At 46.3% G+C, this 13,227-nt stretch overlaps 1 protein-coding gene across 1 annotated transcript in view; it reads left to right on the top strand.

Moving 5' to 3' along the window:
- Positions 1 to 6,659: 6,659 nt before the first annotated feature.
- The window catches only part of Psmd1 (proteasome 26S subunit, non-ATPase 1), a 68,929-nt gene continuing 62,361 nt past the window's right edge, over positions 6,660 to 13,227 (top strand). The window contains exons 1-2 of the mRNA XM_021649730.2: positions 6,660 to 6,848; positions 12,441 to 12,484. Coding sequence (XP_021505405.1) covers positions 6,833 to 6,848; positions 12,441 to 12,484 — 60 coding nt within the window. The 5' untranslated portion in view covers positions 6,660 to 6,832. The remainder of the gene's footprint in view (positions 6,849 to 12,440; positions 12,485 to 13,227) is intronic.

Here is a 13,227-nt window from a genome sequence, read left to right on the forward strand (position 1 = left end):
GTGTCATAGTTCCTCTCCTGCTCAAGTGTTTGCCTCCAGGGAGCTCCTGACTTGTCAAACTGTAAAGGAATCAAATGTGGGGGCCCCTGGGCCTGCAATGCCAGTGAGCCCCTCTTTTTCTGGTAGATGCAAGGAGTGTAACAACCATTGGCCACTGGAGATGTGAAGGGAGTGTGTGCTTTAAAATGCCAGTGACAGTGGGTGTAGTGGCGCACGCCTGTAATCCCAGCACTCAGAGCGGCAGAGGCAGATAGATCTCTGAGTTCGAGTCCACCCTGGTCTACAGAGTGAGTTCCAGGACAGCCAGGGCTACACAGTGAAACCCTGTCTGGGGGCAGAGGGAGGCAGTGACTAGGTAGAGGGTTTGCCTCACAGGGACAGGTAGCTTGGACTTTGTCCTGTTTGCATGGTAAACACTGTGAGTGGAGGAATCCAGCTTTATTGAGGGCTGCACACGAGCACTCTGACCTGTTTTTGTGAGTTAGCGGATCAAACGTTGGGACAGAGGTGGAATTTGGCCAGGACAGCCTGCCACTTGCACAACCTTGGTGTCAGGGCAGTGGAGGGTGGTGGTACTGGACCGCCAGGAACCTACGCACATCCTTATCTGCCTTCAACCTTGAGCACAAAAGTCTTCTGCTAGCTTTACACCCAGGCCTGCTAACTGGGAGAAGAGCTTGGCTGCCTGTGGGAAGATGCTGTGGTTCACAGGGTCACAGGAAGTACACAGGGGTGAGAGTGGGAGGGGAGAACAGGCTGTTGGGCCATCGCGTCCTAGGAGGAGCTGTGGTCTTGGTAAGGATGAGAACCCCCCACCTACCTTTCTTCCTGGGCTCTCTAGCCATGACTCTTGCCCAGAACGTCCAGCCGGGCTTAGAGCACCCTGCTTAGTCACCTGACCAAGCCCTCGTTTTGAGGTCTGGTAGCAGAAACTGGGTCTGTCTCTTAGCTCCAAGTTCTTTCTCTCCCTTACCAGTTAAGGGGGTCTTTAAATTGGTCGTGGCTCGCCCCGTTACTCTTATTGCACACTAACTTCACCGTGACCTACAATCCCTGTGGACCGCCTGCTCCAGAACTCCTAGATGTGGGGCAGCCACCTCAGCTCCTTGTTCCTGACAAGAGGGTGTCTCCCTTCAGCCCACCCAGAGCCGGGCCACACAGGAACTGGGGGAAGGGAGGATAGAAGAAATCTATGGCAAGGCACAGGTGAAACTACATTCTCAAGTAGCCGCCTTTGGTAAAGGGGCAAAGTAATAGGGAAGATTCATTTCAGTCATATGCATTCTTTGTTTTTATTTTTTGAGACCGGGTCTCACTGTCCAGCTCTTTCTGGCCCAGAGCTCACTGTATAATCCAGGCTGGCCTCAAACTCATGGGGATCCGCCTGCCTCTGCCTCCCAAGTGCTGACAATAAGGACTTGAGCCACCACACTCAGCTTACTGTACTTTAAAAACACATTTATTTAATTTTCTGTGTATGTGTGTGATGTAAATGCATCACGTGAGAGCAGGAGCCCGTGGGAGTCAGAAGAGGCCTTGGATCCCTAGGAAATGGAGTTACTGATGGTTGTAAGCTGCTTCACAGACGCCTTGGCTGGGAATTTGTTGGGGGTGAGGGGGCTCTCCCGCTCAAGTCCTCCACCAGCAGGGAGACTCAAGACCACCAGAGGGCGCTGCAAGCCAGTCTTCTGCCTCCCTGATGACGGGGCCTGCCACCCGGTCCCTAAGCCGGTGAGGCCACAGCGAACCTGGAATGGGCTTGAGATGTATGGCCCTCCTAAATTCTGGTCGTTCTTTAAGAACAGAGGGCACCCTGTAGGAATCCTTTCTGTCGTTTCACTATGACCTCGAAAGTAAAGTTCATTTGACTCCTGGAAAGGGCAGGCTAGCTTTAAAGCCACGGAATAAATCTCAGATAATTTTGTGGCAATAACAGGCAAACCACCCCAACTAGAGACACAGTGCTTCTCCATACAGGACAAAAGTTTAAAACTAGCCACCTTCTGTTTTCAAATTGTGTGTGTGTGTGTGTGTGTGTGTGTGTGTTTGTGTGTGTGTTGGGAATCAAACCCAGAGCCTCACTCATGTTAGGCAAGTAAGTGTTCTACCACTGAGCTACACTCTAAACCCCCAAAAGTTCTTTAATTAGTTGTCAAATTCCTGAGCTGAGAATGCTCAATTAGTTCTCAACATTGTGTACATTTGCTGTGCAAGGGGCTATGGGCTCCCTTCCAACGCTGCAAAAACAAATAACGAGCTGTCTGTAAAGTAAGGACATGGCGGCTCCAAGGTACAGTTGAGAGGAAGGTTTTTATTGTAGGTATGAGGGACAGTACAGACAGCGGCATCTGAAGAGTGCAGAGCAGGGAGAGAAACAGTGGACTGTACATGGCCATGAGGGGTATGAGGGGTGGGGGTGGGGGGTAGCCAGAGAGGAAGACAAAAGAAAGGACCGAGAGAGAGAGAGAGAGAGAGAGAGAGAGAGAGAGAGAGAGAGAGAGAGAGAGAGAGGCAAGAGAGAGGTGGCCAAGAGAGCATGGCCGAAATGGCAGGGACCTATGTGAGGGAAAGGAGCTGGTATACACCAGCACGGAGTCGGCTTGGAGGCGGGCGTTCGCTTTGGTATGCTAATCGCCACCACAGTTAGCCATTTGTTCCAAGCTTCTTTTGGACCTGACACTAGCTAAAACTAAATAACTAAAAAAACGTTATGACAGCACATGAAATTCTCACTTCTGGCTTTTCTTGGAGAAAGCGTCTGCTTCACAGTGTAAGCCTGCATTCTCGCACGGCATCACTCTAAGCTCCATTGCAGCCGCTCATCTGACCTGGGCCGTGCAGCCTTTTGTCGCAGGCCCCTCCACTCCTCATTATCGCCTTCGAGGTTATAGTTGTCGAACACCAACCTAACACAGCGTTCACGCTCGCGCGCACACACACACACACACACACACACACACACACACACACCCCACCTTATCCTTTGTGGTGCTGGGAATCTAACATGGGACCTTGAGCTCACTAAGCAAGCACTTAGCTGAGCTGTGCCCCCAGCGCCTGAGCTCTGTTTGTCTTTGCAGTACTGGGTAGGGACTTTAGCTGGGGCCTCTTGCATGCTACACAAGGGCTCTTCCACGGAATTGTATCACTGGCCGTTGAGCTGGTATTTTCTTACATAGATCTTACATCTGTTAATGCCAAAGATGGAAGGAGGAGGACCACAGACCCAAATTATCATGGCCAAATTAACTAAAGCAAGTAATTAATTAAAGCAAGCTTTTGTTTGTCTGTTTGTTTTTATCAGCATAAATAGGCTGCCTCCCCCTAAGGCAGGGTTTGAGAGGTCAGCATTGGATGTGAGGAAGACATGGTTTTCTATAGCTCATGGGGAAGGGATTTCCGAATGGGGATTTGGTAGGCAAAATAGGAGGGAGCTACAGGAGTAAAACACAAGCGTAACAAGTTAATCCTAAGGACCTCCTGAAACAAAGGCAGGGTTGCAAGGTGGACATAACGAGGTAGTCGTTAGATGCAGGTACTCAAAGGTGGTCATGTAAGTTTTCGAGACAAAGGCAGGGTTGCAAGAGGGTCATAAGCAACTTCCTGAAACACAGACACGATTGCCATTCCTGGACAAGCAGGACAGAACCGTTTGTAGTTAAGGTTACAGGTGGGGCATAGCCCAATCCTTGAGAAACAGAGGTTTAACCATAAAGAGGAATGAGCCTAGTTTGTCTTTACTGTAAGATGGCCTAAGATGAAGGCAGGCTGGGTCTTCACCCCACTCTTTTGTGTTACTTGTTGGCATTTGCTTATGACATCTCTGGGGGCCTGGGAACACACAAGTGTCTTTCTGTGGAGGTATCTCTGCAGAACTGGCCCCCAAGCACTCAGGCTACTTTTATGCACTCCCCTTTCACACACACCTCTTTGGTCAGTGCCTTTCGATTTGAGTCGAGGGCCCTTCGAATAAGCTTGCTTTCAGCAAGTATGGCTTCAGAATACTAAATTATTAAAAGTTCACACATATGCTCAAGTATGTCACCAGTCACATTTAACTGGCTGGCAACTGCAAAACATTGATCTGTTTCACTCCATTAGAGTGTTTTGAGAAGGTGTAGAAATAGGCTTCAGTCGCTGCTATCTAAAGAGTAGCTTCCTGGTACGAAGCTAGCGGCATAAACAGTACTATTTGCCAGGGGTGGGAATAACTGGTAGAGTAAGACCCTGGGTTCAGTTCCCAGCCATTTCCCACCACACACACATCACTGTTTACCACAGAATTTTCTCAGCATGGACCAATGAAGCAAATCTGCTGTCGAAACTGCTGTACGAGAGTAAATGTCTGACTGAAGAGATGGCTCCGTGGCTAAGAACACTGGCTGCTCTCCAGAGCACCAAGCTTTGATTCCCAGCACCCACATGGCAGCTCACAACCATCAGTAACTCCGGTGCCAAGGGACCTGATTCTCACTTTTGGCCTCCAAGGACACACACACACACACATACGCACGCACACACACACACACACACACACACACACACACACACACGCACACACACACACACACATGCACACACCATCCATACATATAGTTTTTTAATTGAAAAAGAATAAGTAAAAGTTGCAACTGCCACTTTAAAGTTCTGAAGATATGTTAGGAACTCATTGCTAGGAGGGGAGGGAAGCAAATGCTAGGAGAAGGAATGAATCCATGCCATTGTTTCTTCCTTCGACATATTTTTTCCTTTATAGTACCACATACTTCTGATTATTTATTTATTTATTTATTTTGAGACAGTGTCTCTTTATATAGCTCTGGCTGTCCTGGAACTCACTATAGACCAGGCTGACCTTGAATTTACAGAGATCCCCTGCCTCTACCTTCCCAAGTGCTGGGTTTAAAGGCACGAGCCACCAGGCCCAGCCATATTTCTGCTTTTTGAAACATGTAAATGTACAGTAATAGCTATTCCAGAAGTAAAGTTTTAAGAGTCTCTGTGGGGGCTGTGGACGTAGCTCAGTGGGTAAAGTGCTTATCTAGTATGCATGAGGCCCTAGGTTCAAGTCCCCAGCACAGCAGAAACCAGATATGGTGGCGCACACATGTGATCTCTACATTTTCCGGCTGAAGGGCAGGAGGATCAGAAGTTCAAGGTCCTCCTCAGCCATAGTAACTTTGAAGACAGCCTGTGCTATTATAAGACCCCACCCCCAATTCTTGGTTGTTCATTGATAATAGATTGATTAATTATCAATTAATTATCATTATAAAGTACTGTGAGGTTTTTGTATTTTGGAGGCAGGCTTTTTCTTTTATAATTAATCATTTATTTAATTTATGTGTGTCTGCATGAGGGTGTCAGATCGCCTGGACCTGGAATCACAGACAGTTATGAGCTGCCATGTGGGTGCTGGAAATTGAAACTGGGTCCTTTGGAAGAGCAGCCAGTGCTCTTAACTGCTGAACCATCTCTTCAGCCCAGAAAATTGTGTGTGTGTGCATGCATGAGTGCATGTACTTGTGGAGACCAGAAGAGAGCATCAGATCCTCTGGAGCTGGAGTTACAAGTAGTTGTGAGCTGCTTGATGTGGGTGCTGGGAACGGTACTTGGGTCCTCTGAAAGCCCGTTCAAGACAGAGTCTCATTATATGACCCGGACTTGACTGGAATCGCTATGGAGACCAGGCTGGCCTGGAACTCACAGAGATCTGCTTACCACTGCCTTCCAAGGCGTGTGCCACCCCGTCTGACACCTGGAAAATCTATTTTGTATGTACAGTGTTCGTATTTGGGGAGCGGGGAGACTCCTCCGGAGGTGGAGGCTGCAGAAATGGAGGCAAGTTTGCGCCTAACGTGTGTAAGTGCAAGTAAGCTGGAGATTAACCCTGGGTGTCTTCCTTAATTGCTTTTTCACCGGCCCCCTCCACCCTCCACAGCCTCACTCCGTAGCACTGGCTGACCTGGAATTCATTTGTAGACCAGGCTGGCCTAGAACCCACAGAGATCTGCCTACCTCCGATGTGATCAAAGGCGTGAGCCACTACACCCAGCCAATTTATTTTTTGAAATAGGGTCTCTTACTGGACCTGGAGCTCACCATCTAGCTAGACAGGCCGGCCAGCAAGCTCCACCTGACTCCACTTCCTCCAGTACTGGGATTATATCGGCCCTGGGGATCCAAACTCAACCTTGGGTCCTCATGCTTTCATGACAACTACTTAACCGACCAAGCCATCTCTCCAGTCGTGTCCCACCACCATCTTTCCCCACTTAGACAGCAGCTCTTTCTTTGACACAGGTTTCTAAGAGAACCCTTGGCTACACTTGGGATGGCGGGTATTACTGCAATGAGACCGCCACGGCAATAGGTGGCGCTGCGAGCATTGCCTTCTACCTTCCCTGACACCCTTTCTCTTAGCAATGGCGGGTGATGAGTGGGCCTCTCTTTGCCAGGGTGTCTATTTTGAAGCCTGACGGCAGGTGCAAATGAATGCTCGCTCCCGACCTGCCAGAGCGCCGACCTCACGGAGAGTTATAAAAAAACAACTGCATGCTTTTTGCCCCGTTGCATGGTCTCGAGGGGCGGCCGCTGCACAGAAGACGCAGGGGTGGAAGTGAATTTGCGCCGCACCTCAGGCGGCGATGTGGGCAGCCCCAGAGCGGGCGGGGTCCTCGGCTAGAAGCGAGCCGGCGGCCTGTGGAAGGGACTGACTGAGCAGCGCACCCGGGAACCTGGAGGCGCGGCGGAGTGAGCGGGCCCTGTGCTGACAGATCTAGGGCTTGGCCAGGACTGTGGAGGAGCGGACCGGCGAGTGCAGGGCGCAACCATGATCACTTCAGCCGGTGAGCGCTGCCGGGAACAGGCGCCCCAGGGAGGAGTCGCCGCCGCGCCGGCGTTTAGCTGAGTCAGGGCGGGTGACTGGGCACCTCCGGGTCGAGCGGCGGCCTGTGCGGCCCCTCTGCCCGAGGCCCACCCCGGGGTCAAGGGCTGGGAGGCTGGCCGGACCACCGCAGGCCCTGTGGGTTCGTAGGGATAGGACCAGGTGACCACCTGGACATCCCTCTCCAGCCACACCCCCGTGCCAGGACCAGAACGGGCTCCTAGGCGGTCCCTGGACCGCCCAGGGATTCCCTTTATTCTCTCCGTCCGCTTCTCGGCCGAGTGACCCCCCGTCTTTCCCCGCGGGTGTTTTGGTTTGGGGTGGGTCCCTGTGCCATCGTAAGGCTGGCATAGCAGCTCCTGGCCTGGCATCTTAACTGCTACACTCCGTGCGTCTGCCTTGGGCTTGAGATAGCTTCTCCTGGAAGTCCGAAATTCGGTTTGAGGTGGCTGGTTTCTAGGGCCACCGTATTCACTTAAGAACTTCATTCCGTGAAGGCAGCATTGAATGGAGAGCCGGCTTACTTACTGTGTGTGTTCAGATGCCCAGGACTGCAAAGCCGATGTCAACATACTTGTGTGGTTTTAAACGCAGATGCTTGTGGTGGCTATTGAACGGGAAGGTGTGGAGACGAACTTTTAGATGGAGATTTTTCAAGGCCCCCTCTGCAGGCTGTCTGATTTATATATACATAGCTGTCCCCAGGCCTGGTGCTTTCTCATACTTGGCTGCTTTCATACCCTTTCTTGGTTGTCCTTTTTATTCTGTACTTGTTTGGATGTTTGTTTTTCAGACACGGTCTCACTGTGTTAGCTCTGGCTGTCCTGGAACTCACTGTGTAGACCAGGCTGGCCTCAAACTCACAAGATTCCCCTGCCTCTGCCTCTCAGGGGCTCGGATTAAAGGTGTTTATGAGTAAACCCTGTGATGGTTATTTTCTAGCACATGAAGAAATGTTGCCTGTACTTAAAAGTTAGACTTTTGTCCTGATGGATACAAATGATTACAAGTTAGTTACAAATGACTTTTAGTTCCCATCAAAGGGATCATTTCCTCCCCCACCGCCCCCCCCCCCCCATGACTCTGGAGGCAAATACTAGATTTTCTGCCACTTGTAAATACAGGCTTAGGCCCAGTCAGTACCGATGGTCTTCAGAGTGTTGGTTGGCTTTACTGACCATAATTCTGTGGGTACTTAGTTGAGTACTGTTAAGAGTGGTCCCAGAAATAGCTACCTCCCTTGGACTGCGGTCAAGGCCACTTTCACCTCTTGCCTGGGTTATTATACTAGACTCAAGACTTTTGTTTTTCTACCAATGCTTTTTCTAAGTCCCTTTTAGTTCCTGGAATTTGCTTTGGAAACTTTGTGTAGTGTTTCTTCTCAAGTGTATCAGTGATGGTAATAGTATCATTCTCATTATACCATAATCACACAAGACAGTTTCTCTTCTAAGAGTTCTTGTACATTCTGTTCCCACTTAGCCTTTTCTTTCACAAGGTGTCTTAGATCTTCAATGTTTATCTCAACCTAATCACTCTATTAAAACATTCTGACTCCCCATTGGCAGCTACTTCTTCTGTGCACTATTCTGTAATAACCGTGTTAATTTTGCCTTAATGCTGTTATACTGAACTCCATGGTAGGATTTTGGGCAGGAAACCTGTTTACATAATTCTCAGGACACTGCTAAGTGTGTGGCTAATGTTAAAAACTATGTCTTGAATGAGAAAATGGGTTCTCTTGAGTTTTTAGAGCAGACTGAAACAGGACTTAGTAGGAATATAAGGAAATTTTACCCTCTTTGTGGTTTCAGGACTAAGGATTTTGGAGATCCTACCCTGAAATACTGGGATGATAACATATACATTTATACCTATCATTTGAGTTTATTGAATTGTCAGTTTCTGTTCCAACCTTTTTGTCACTTTTTTCCTGTCAGCTCAATTTGGCTTAGGACCTGGGCTTAGGACTTACCCCAAGTACTTTACAGGCCAGAGTTGGGGTTCTGTAATTTATTTATTTTTATTATATGTTCATTGGTGTTTTAACTGTACATATGTCTGTATAAGGGTGTCAGATACCATGGAATAGGAACTATAGACAGTTGTGAGCTGCCATGTGGGTGCTGGGAATTGAACCCTGGTCCTCTGGAAGAGCAGCCAATGCTCTTAGCTGTCCAGTCCCTAGAGTCATGGTTCTACTGTGGCAATATAGTCATTCATTTACTTACCGGACACGTTAGTCACTAAAAACAGTTGTGACTAAGAGGCTAATATAGACCATTTTGGGTTTTTATATTGTTTTGTTTTTTTCAAGAGGTTTGTGAAAGGGAATGGGGACAAAGACATTAATACTTATTTACTGGAAGGAAGCATGAATTTGAATGGGTTATATTTAATACTAGCAAATAGAGGAAGTAATGACAAACTTTAAAATAGTAGTTTTCTACTCTTTATCCTCTTCTGACATCCTAAATTGACCATTTTCAACTTTCAAGTAATACTTCCAGGACATACCTCTATATTGATAAATAATATGGAAACATTGCCATTAATTGAATCAACAATTTAACACAGTATCTGCTGAGTTCCTGTTATGACATAAGCTTTTATTTTTATTCAGGTTTATTTATTTTTATGTGTGTGAATGTTTTGCCTTCATGTATGTATATGTACCACCTGAGTACCTAGTACCCGTAGAGACAAAAGAGGGCATTGGATCCATCAGGACTGGAATTCCAGATGGTTGTAAACTGTCACAGGGTTTTGGGACCTGAACCCTGCCTGGTCCTCTGCAAGAGCAGCCAGTGCTCTTAACCATTGAACATCTCTCCAGCTCCATACAAATTTTTGAAAAGCACTTAGGTCTTTGCCTATCCAGAGTTGGATTCTGTTTTATCTTTAAGTAGGAAATATTAGTGTAGACATATATAGCATATTTGATTTAGTTGTGTTCCATCGGAAGGCTGACATGCTGTGCCAGGGTACCATGTAAGAAACAGTCACAGTTGAAACCACATAGGAAAGTCCAGAGATCCAGCTCTTCTGATAAAGAAGCCATTCCAGTGCAACATTGCATGTGATAGGTAATCGGAGTCTTTAGAGTCAAGTGTTATCCTACTCAATGGCCATTCTGCATGTCAGCTGTTCTGGTCCGCCATTTGTTCCGCATCCTGCCGTCCCCCACACAATAATTACATTTTTTTTAGTACAATAAAAGTGTGTCAGTAATCAACTAAGGCATTAAGTGGTTAAAATGGTTTCATTTTAAGTTTATCTTTTCTCCTCTTTTTTTCTGGATGTGTCATGCCAAGGTTTCTGCTTTTAGAACAGTGAGGTACCTTCATTTTACTGCTAACCATTGTACCTTTCCTTTGTGGCTTCCCCAAAACTCTTGGAGCTGTTTGCCAAAACTGTATTTACCAGATGAAAGAGGTAACTAAACTAAACTCTTCAAATGAAAATGACAGGAAACTTTTTAATTAACCAGTATCGGTGTTCCAGAATGATTTTATTACCAATATGAGAAACATATTTGAGAAAATTCAGTTGTATTTATAGTACAAGAATGGAATTTCCTATTATATATTCCAAGAACTGTCTTGTGTTTTTTGGGAAAACTCAGCTTTCTTTTGTCTCATTGCTGCTGACACTCAGCTGAGTGAGGATGTGGTAGACGCTGTGCTTGCTGAGACTGTTCATCATTTAGTGAAATTTCTTCTTTGTGGGCCAGCACCACGGCTGAGTGGGTAAGGGCTCTTGCCCCCAAGCTTGATGACCTGAATTCAGTTTCTGGAATCCAACTGGGAGAAGGAGAGAACTGATTCACACAAGTTGTGAAAGTTGTGTGCACTGTGGCCTGTGTGCTCACACACACAATAAATAGGGAAATGTAAAAGTAAATGTTTACAGTCTGTTATTTGTGATAGGAAGAGGGTGCTTTAATGTGGGCACGTTGAAATAATTGAAATGAACTTTTTTCTGTTACTTACTTTAATTTTGGATCAGTCTCAAAGTTGGGATTCTCCTGCCTTTGTCTCCACAGCTAGGATGATAGCATGTAGCACCACACTCAGCAGTTGTTGGTTTCTTTTGTGTGAATAAGTTTTATTCTAAAGTTGTATAGAAAATTTTCCTGGCTTGGTCAGTATCTAAGTGAATAGTCATCAAAGTGTAGTGAGCACAAGACCCACTGGGAAACTTTATTCCTGGGTCTGGGGAAGACCAAGAATTTACACTTCTAGTAAGTTCCCAAGTGCTAGTAACATTGTTGGACCAAGAGTTGTACTTTCAAAATCTCTGGGCAGGGCCAAAGGTGATATCTCCTGGTTGGTGAGATTTTTAATATTGACACAGATAAATCTAAAGGCTCCAACATATAAGCTTTTACCGTTATTTTAAATGTTTTTATTTATGGGCCACTGAGATGGCTCAGTGGCCAAAGGCACTTGCCCCAAGCCTAATGACTTGAGTTTGATACCAAGGACCCATGTGGTTAAAGGACAAACCAACTTCCACCAGTTGTCCTCTGACCTCCATGTATGCTATGGCACACACATGTTCGCCATGCACACACACAGTAAAAAGTTGGTGGTATGTGTGAGAGTGTGGGAGTATATGTGTGGTATATGGCCAGGTGTGTGCTCCTGCGTATATACAGAGGCTGAGGAGTACATTGGCTGTTAGCTTGCTTCTTCATGGCCTCTGTCACTGTCTCCCTTTTCCTTCCACCCTCCCTCCCCCCTCTGTCTGCCTTGTTCTCCTGAGACAGGGTCTCTCTCTCTCTCTCTCTCTCTCAGCTACAGGCTAGCAAGCCTGAAGGAGGACAGTGATCCTCCTGTCTCTGCTCTGATTCCACCAGTGCTGGGTAACTGGTGCATGTGGCCATGTGGAAATTTGAACTCCGGTCTTCATGCTTTCTAAGCAAGCATGCTTACCTATTTGGCTATCTCCCTAACCCCATTAACTTCCACAGTTCTAAATAATAATAATAGTTTCTCCAATGAAAAATAATTTTTTCCTTGTCTTCTGTTTTCTGTATATATGCAGTATATATGTGAGTGTGTTTTGTGTATGCACGCACACATATGTGCCAGTGAATGTAGAGGCCAGAGGTTAATAATGTCATATGTCTTCCTCCATCACTGTTCACTTTGCTTTTTGAGACAGGGTCACACTGAGCCCAGAGCTCACCAGTGGTCTAGACTAGCTGGTCAGCAAGCTCTGGGTACCTGCCAGTGTGTGTGCTGGCTTTATACCTAGCTTTTAAGTGAGCGCTAGAGGGTTAACTCAGGTCAGGGGCTGGCAGCAGGCATCTTCTGTCACTGTCCATCGTTTTTGAGACGGCATCTGCTTCTTTCTGCCTTGCCCTTCGCAGCACTAGGGTCATGCCCATCTTTTTACATGGGCGCTGGGATCCATCTCTGGTCCTTCGGTTTTGCAGCAAGCACTTTACCCAGTGAGCATCGCCCCATTGGTAGTTTTTGACCACATATTGGTGTCTATCTGCATGAGAGTGTTTCCTAACTGTGGTATTATATCTTTTGTCTTACAGCTGGGATCATTTCTCTTCTGGATGAAGAAGAGCCACAGCTTAAGGTGCGGGTTGAAGAAAGTCCCTGAGCTTACCATGAAGTCTATGAAGCTTCTTTGGTTTTGAGATATCTTTACATTTCCTATCATTTAAAGTAGCCTTCTATAGCCGGTAGCCAGTTGTTGAGCTCTAGCTAGAAAAGACGATATTTTGATTCTAGAAATTAATTTATGGGCTGCAGATAGTAAAATGGCACATGAGTAACCTTCCAGTTTTATTAGCAACAATAAGCACAAAACATTGCTTCTTCTGTGTCACATATTTATTTTCACTTGACAAAACTTTGGAATATTGGGCAGACAAGACAACAGGTAAAAGGCACTTGCTGCCTAGCCTGACAACCTGAGTTTGACCCCCAGAACACATATGGTAGGAGAGAAGTGACCCCCACAAAATTGTTTTTTGACCCCCACAAGCACACTGTGGCACATGGATACGCACATACACATGCACACATCTAAATAAATGTAATAAAACAACTATTCTTAAAGTTAAAAAAAAAAGTAGAATGTTCTGCCAAGGTCTGTAGACACCTGTACTCATGTAACGTAAGCTAGCAACCTGGAGTCTTGTATATTCGAAGAAGAAAGAGTTCACTGTAAGAAATAATCCATGCATAGTTCACTGTTTTATGTTTGAAAACAAAACCAGAAAAGGATAATCTAAGTTTTAAAAAGTACATTCCGAATTTATGTATTTGTTAGACATGAAATTTTAAAATAAATATTACTGAGAATTTGGCTATAAA

Source organism: Meriones unguiculatus, chromosome 15 (assembly GCF_030254825.1).
Source record: "Meriones unguiculatus strain TT.TT164.6M chromosome 15, Bangor_MerUng_6.1, whole genome shotgun sequence".
NCBI lineage: Eukaryota > Metazoa > Chordata > Mammalia > Rodentia > Muridae > Meriones > Meriones unguiculatus.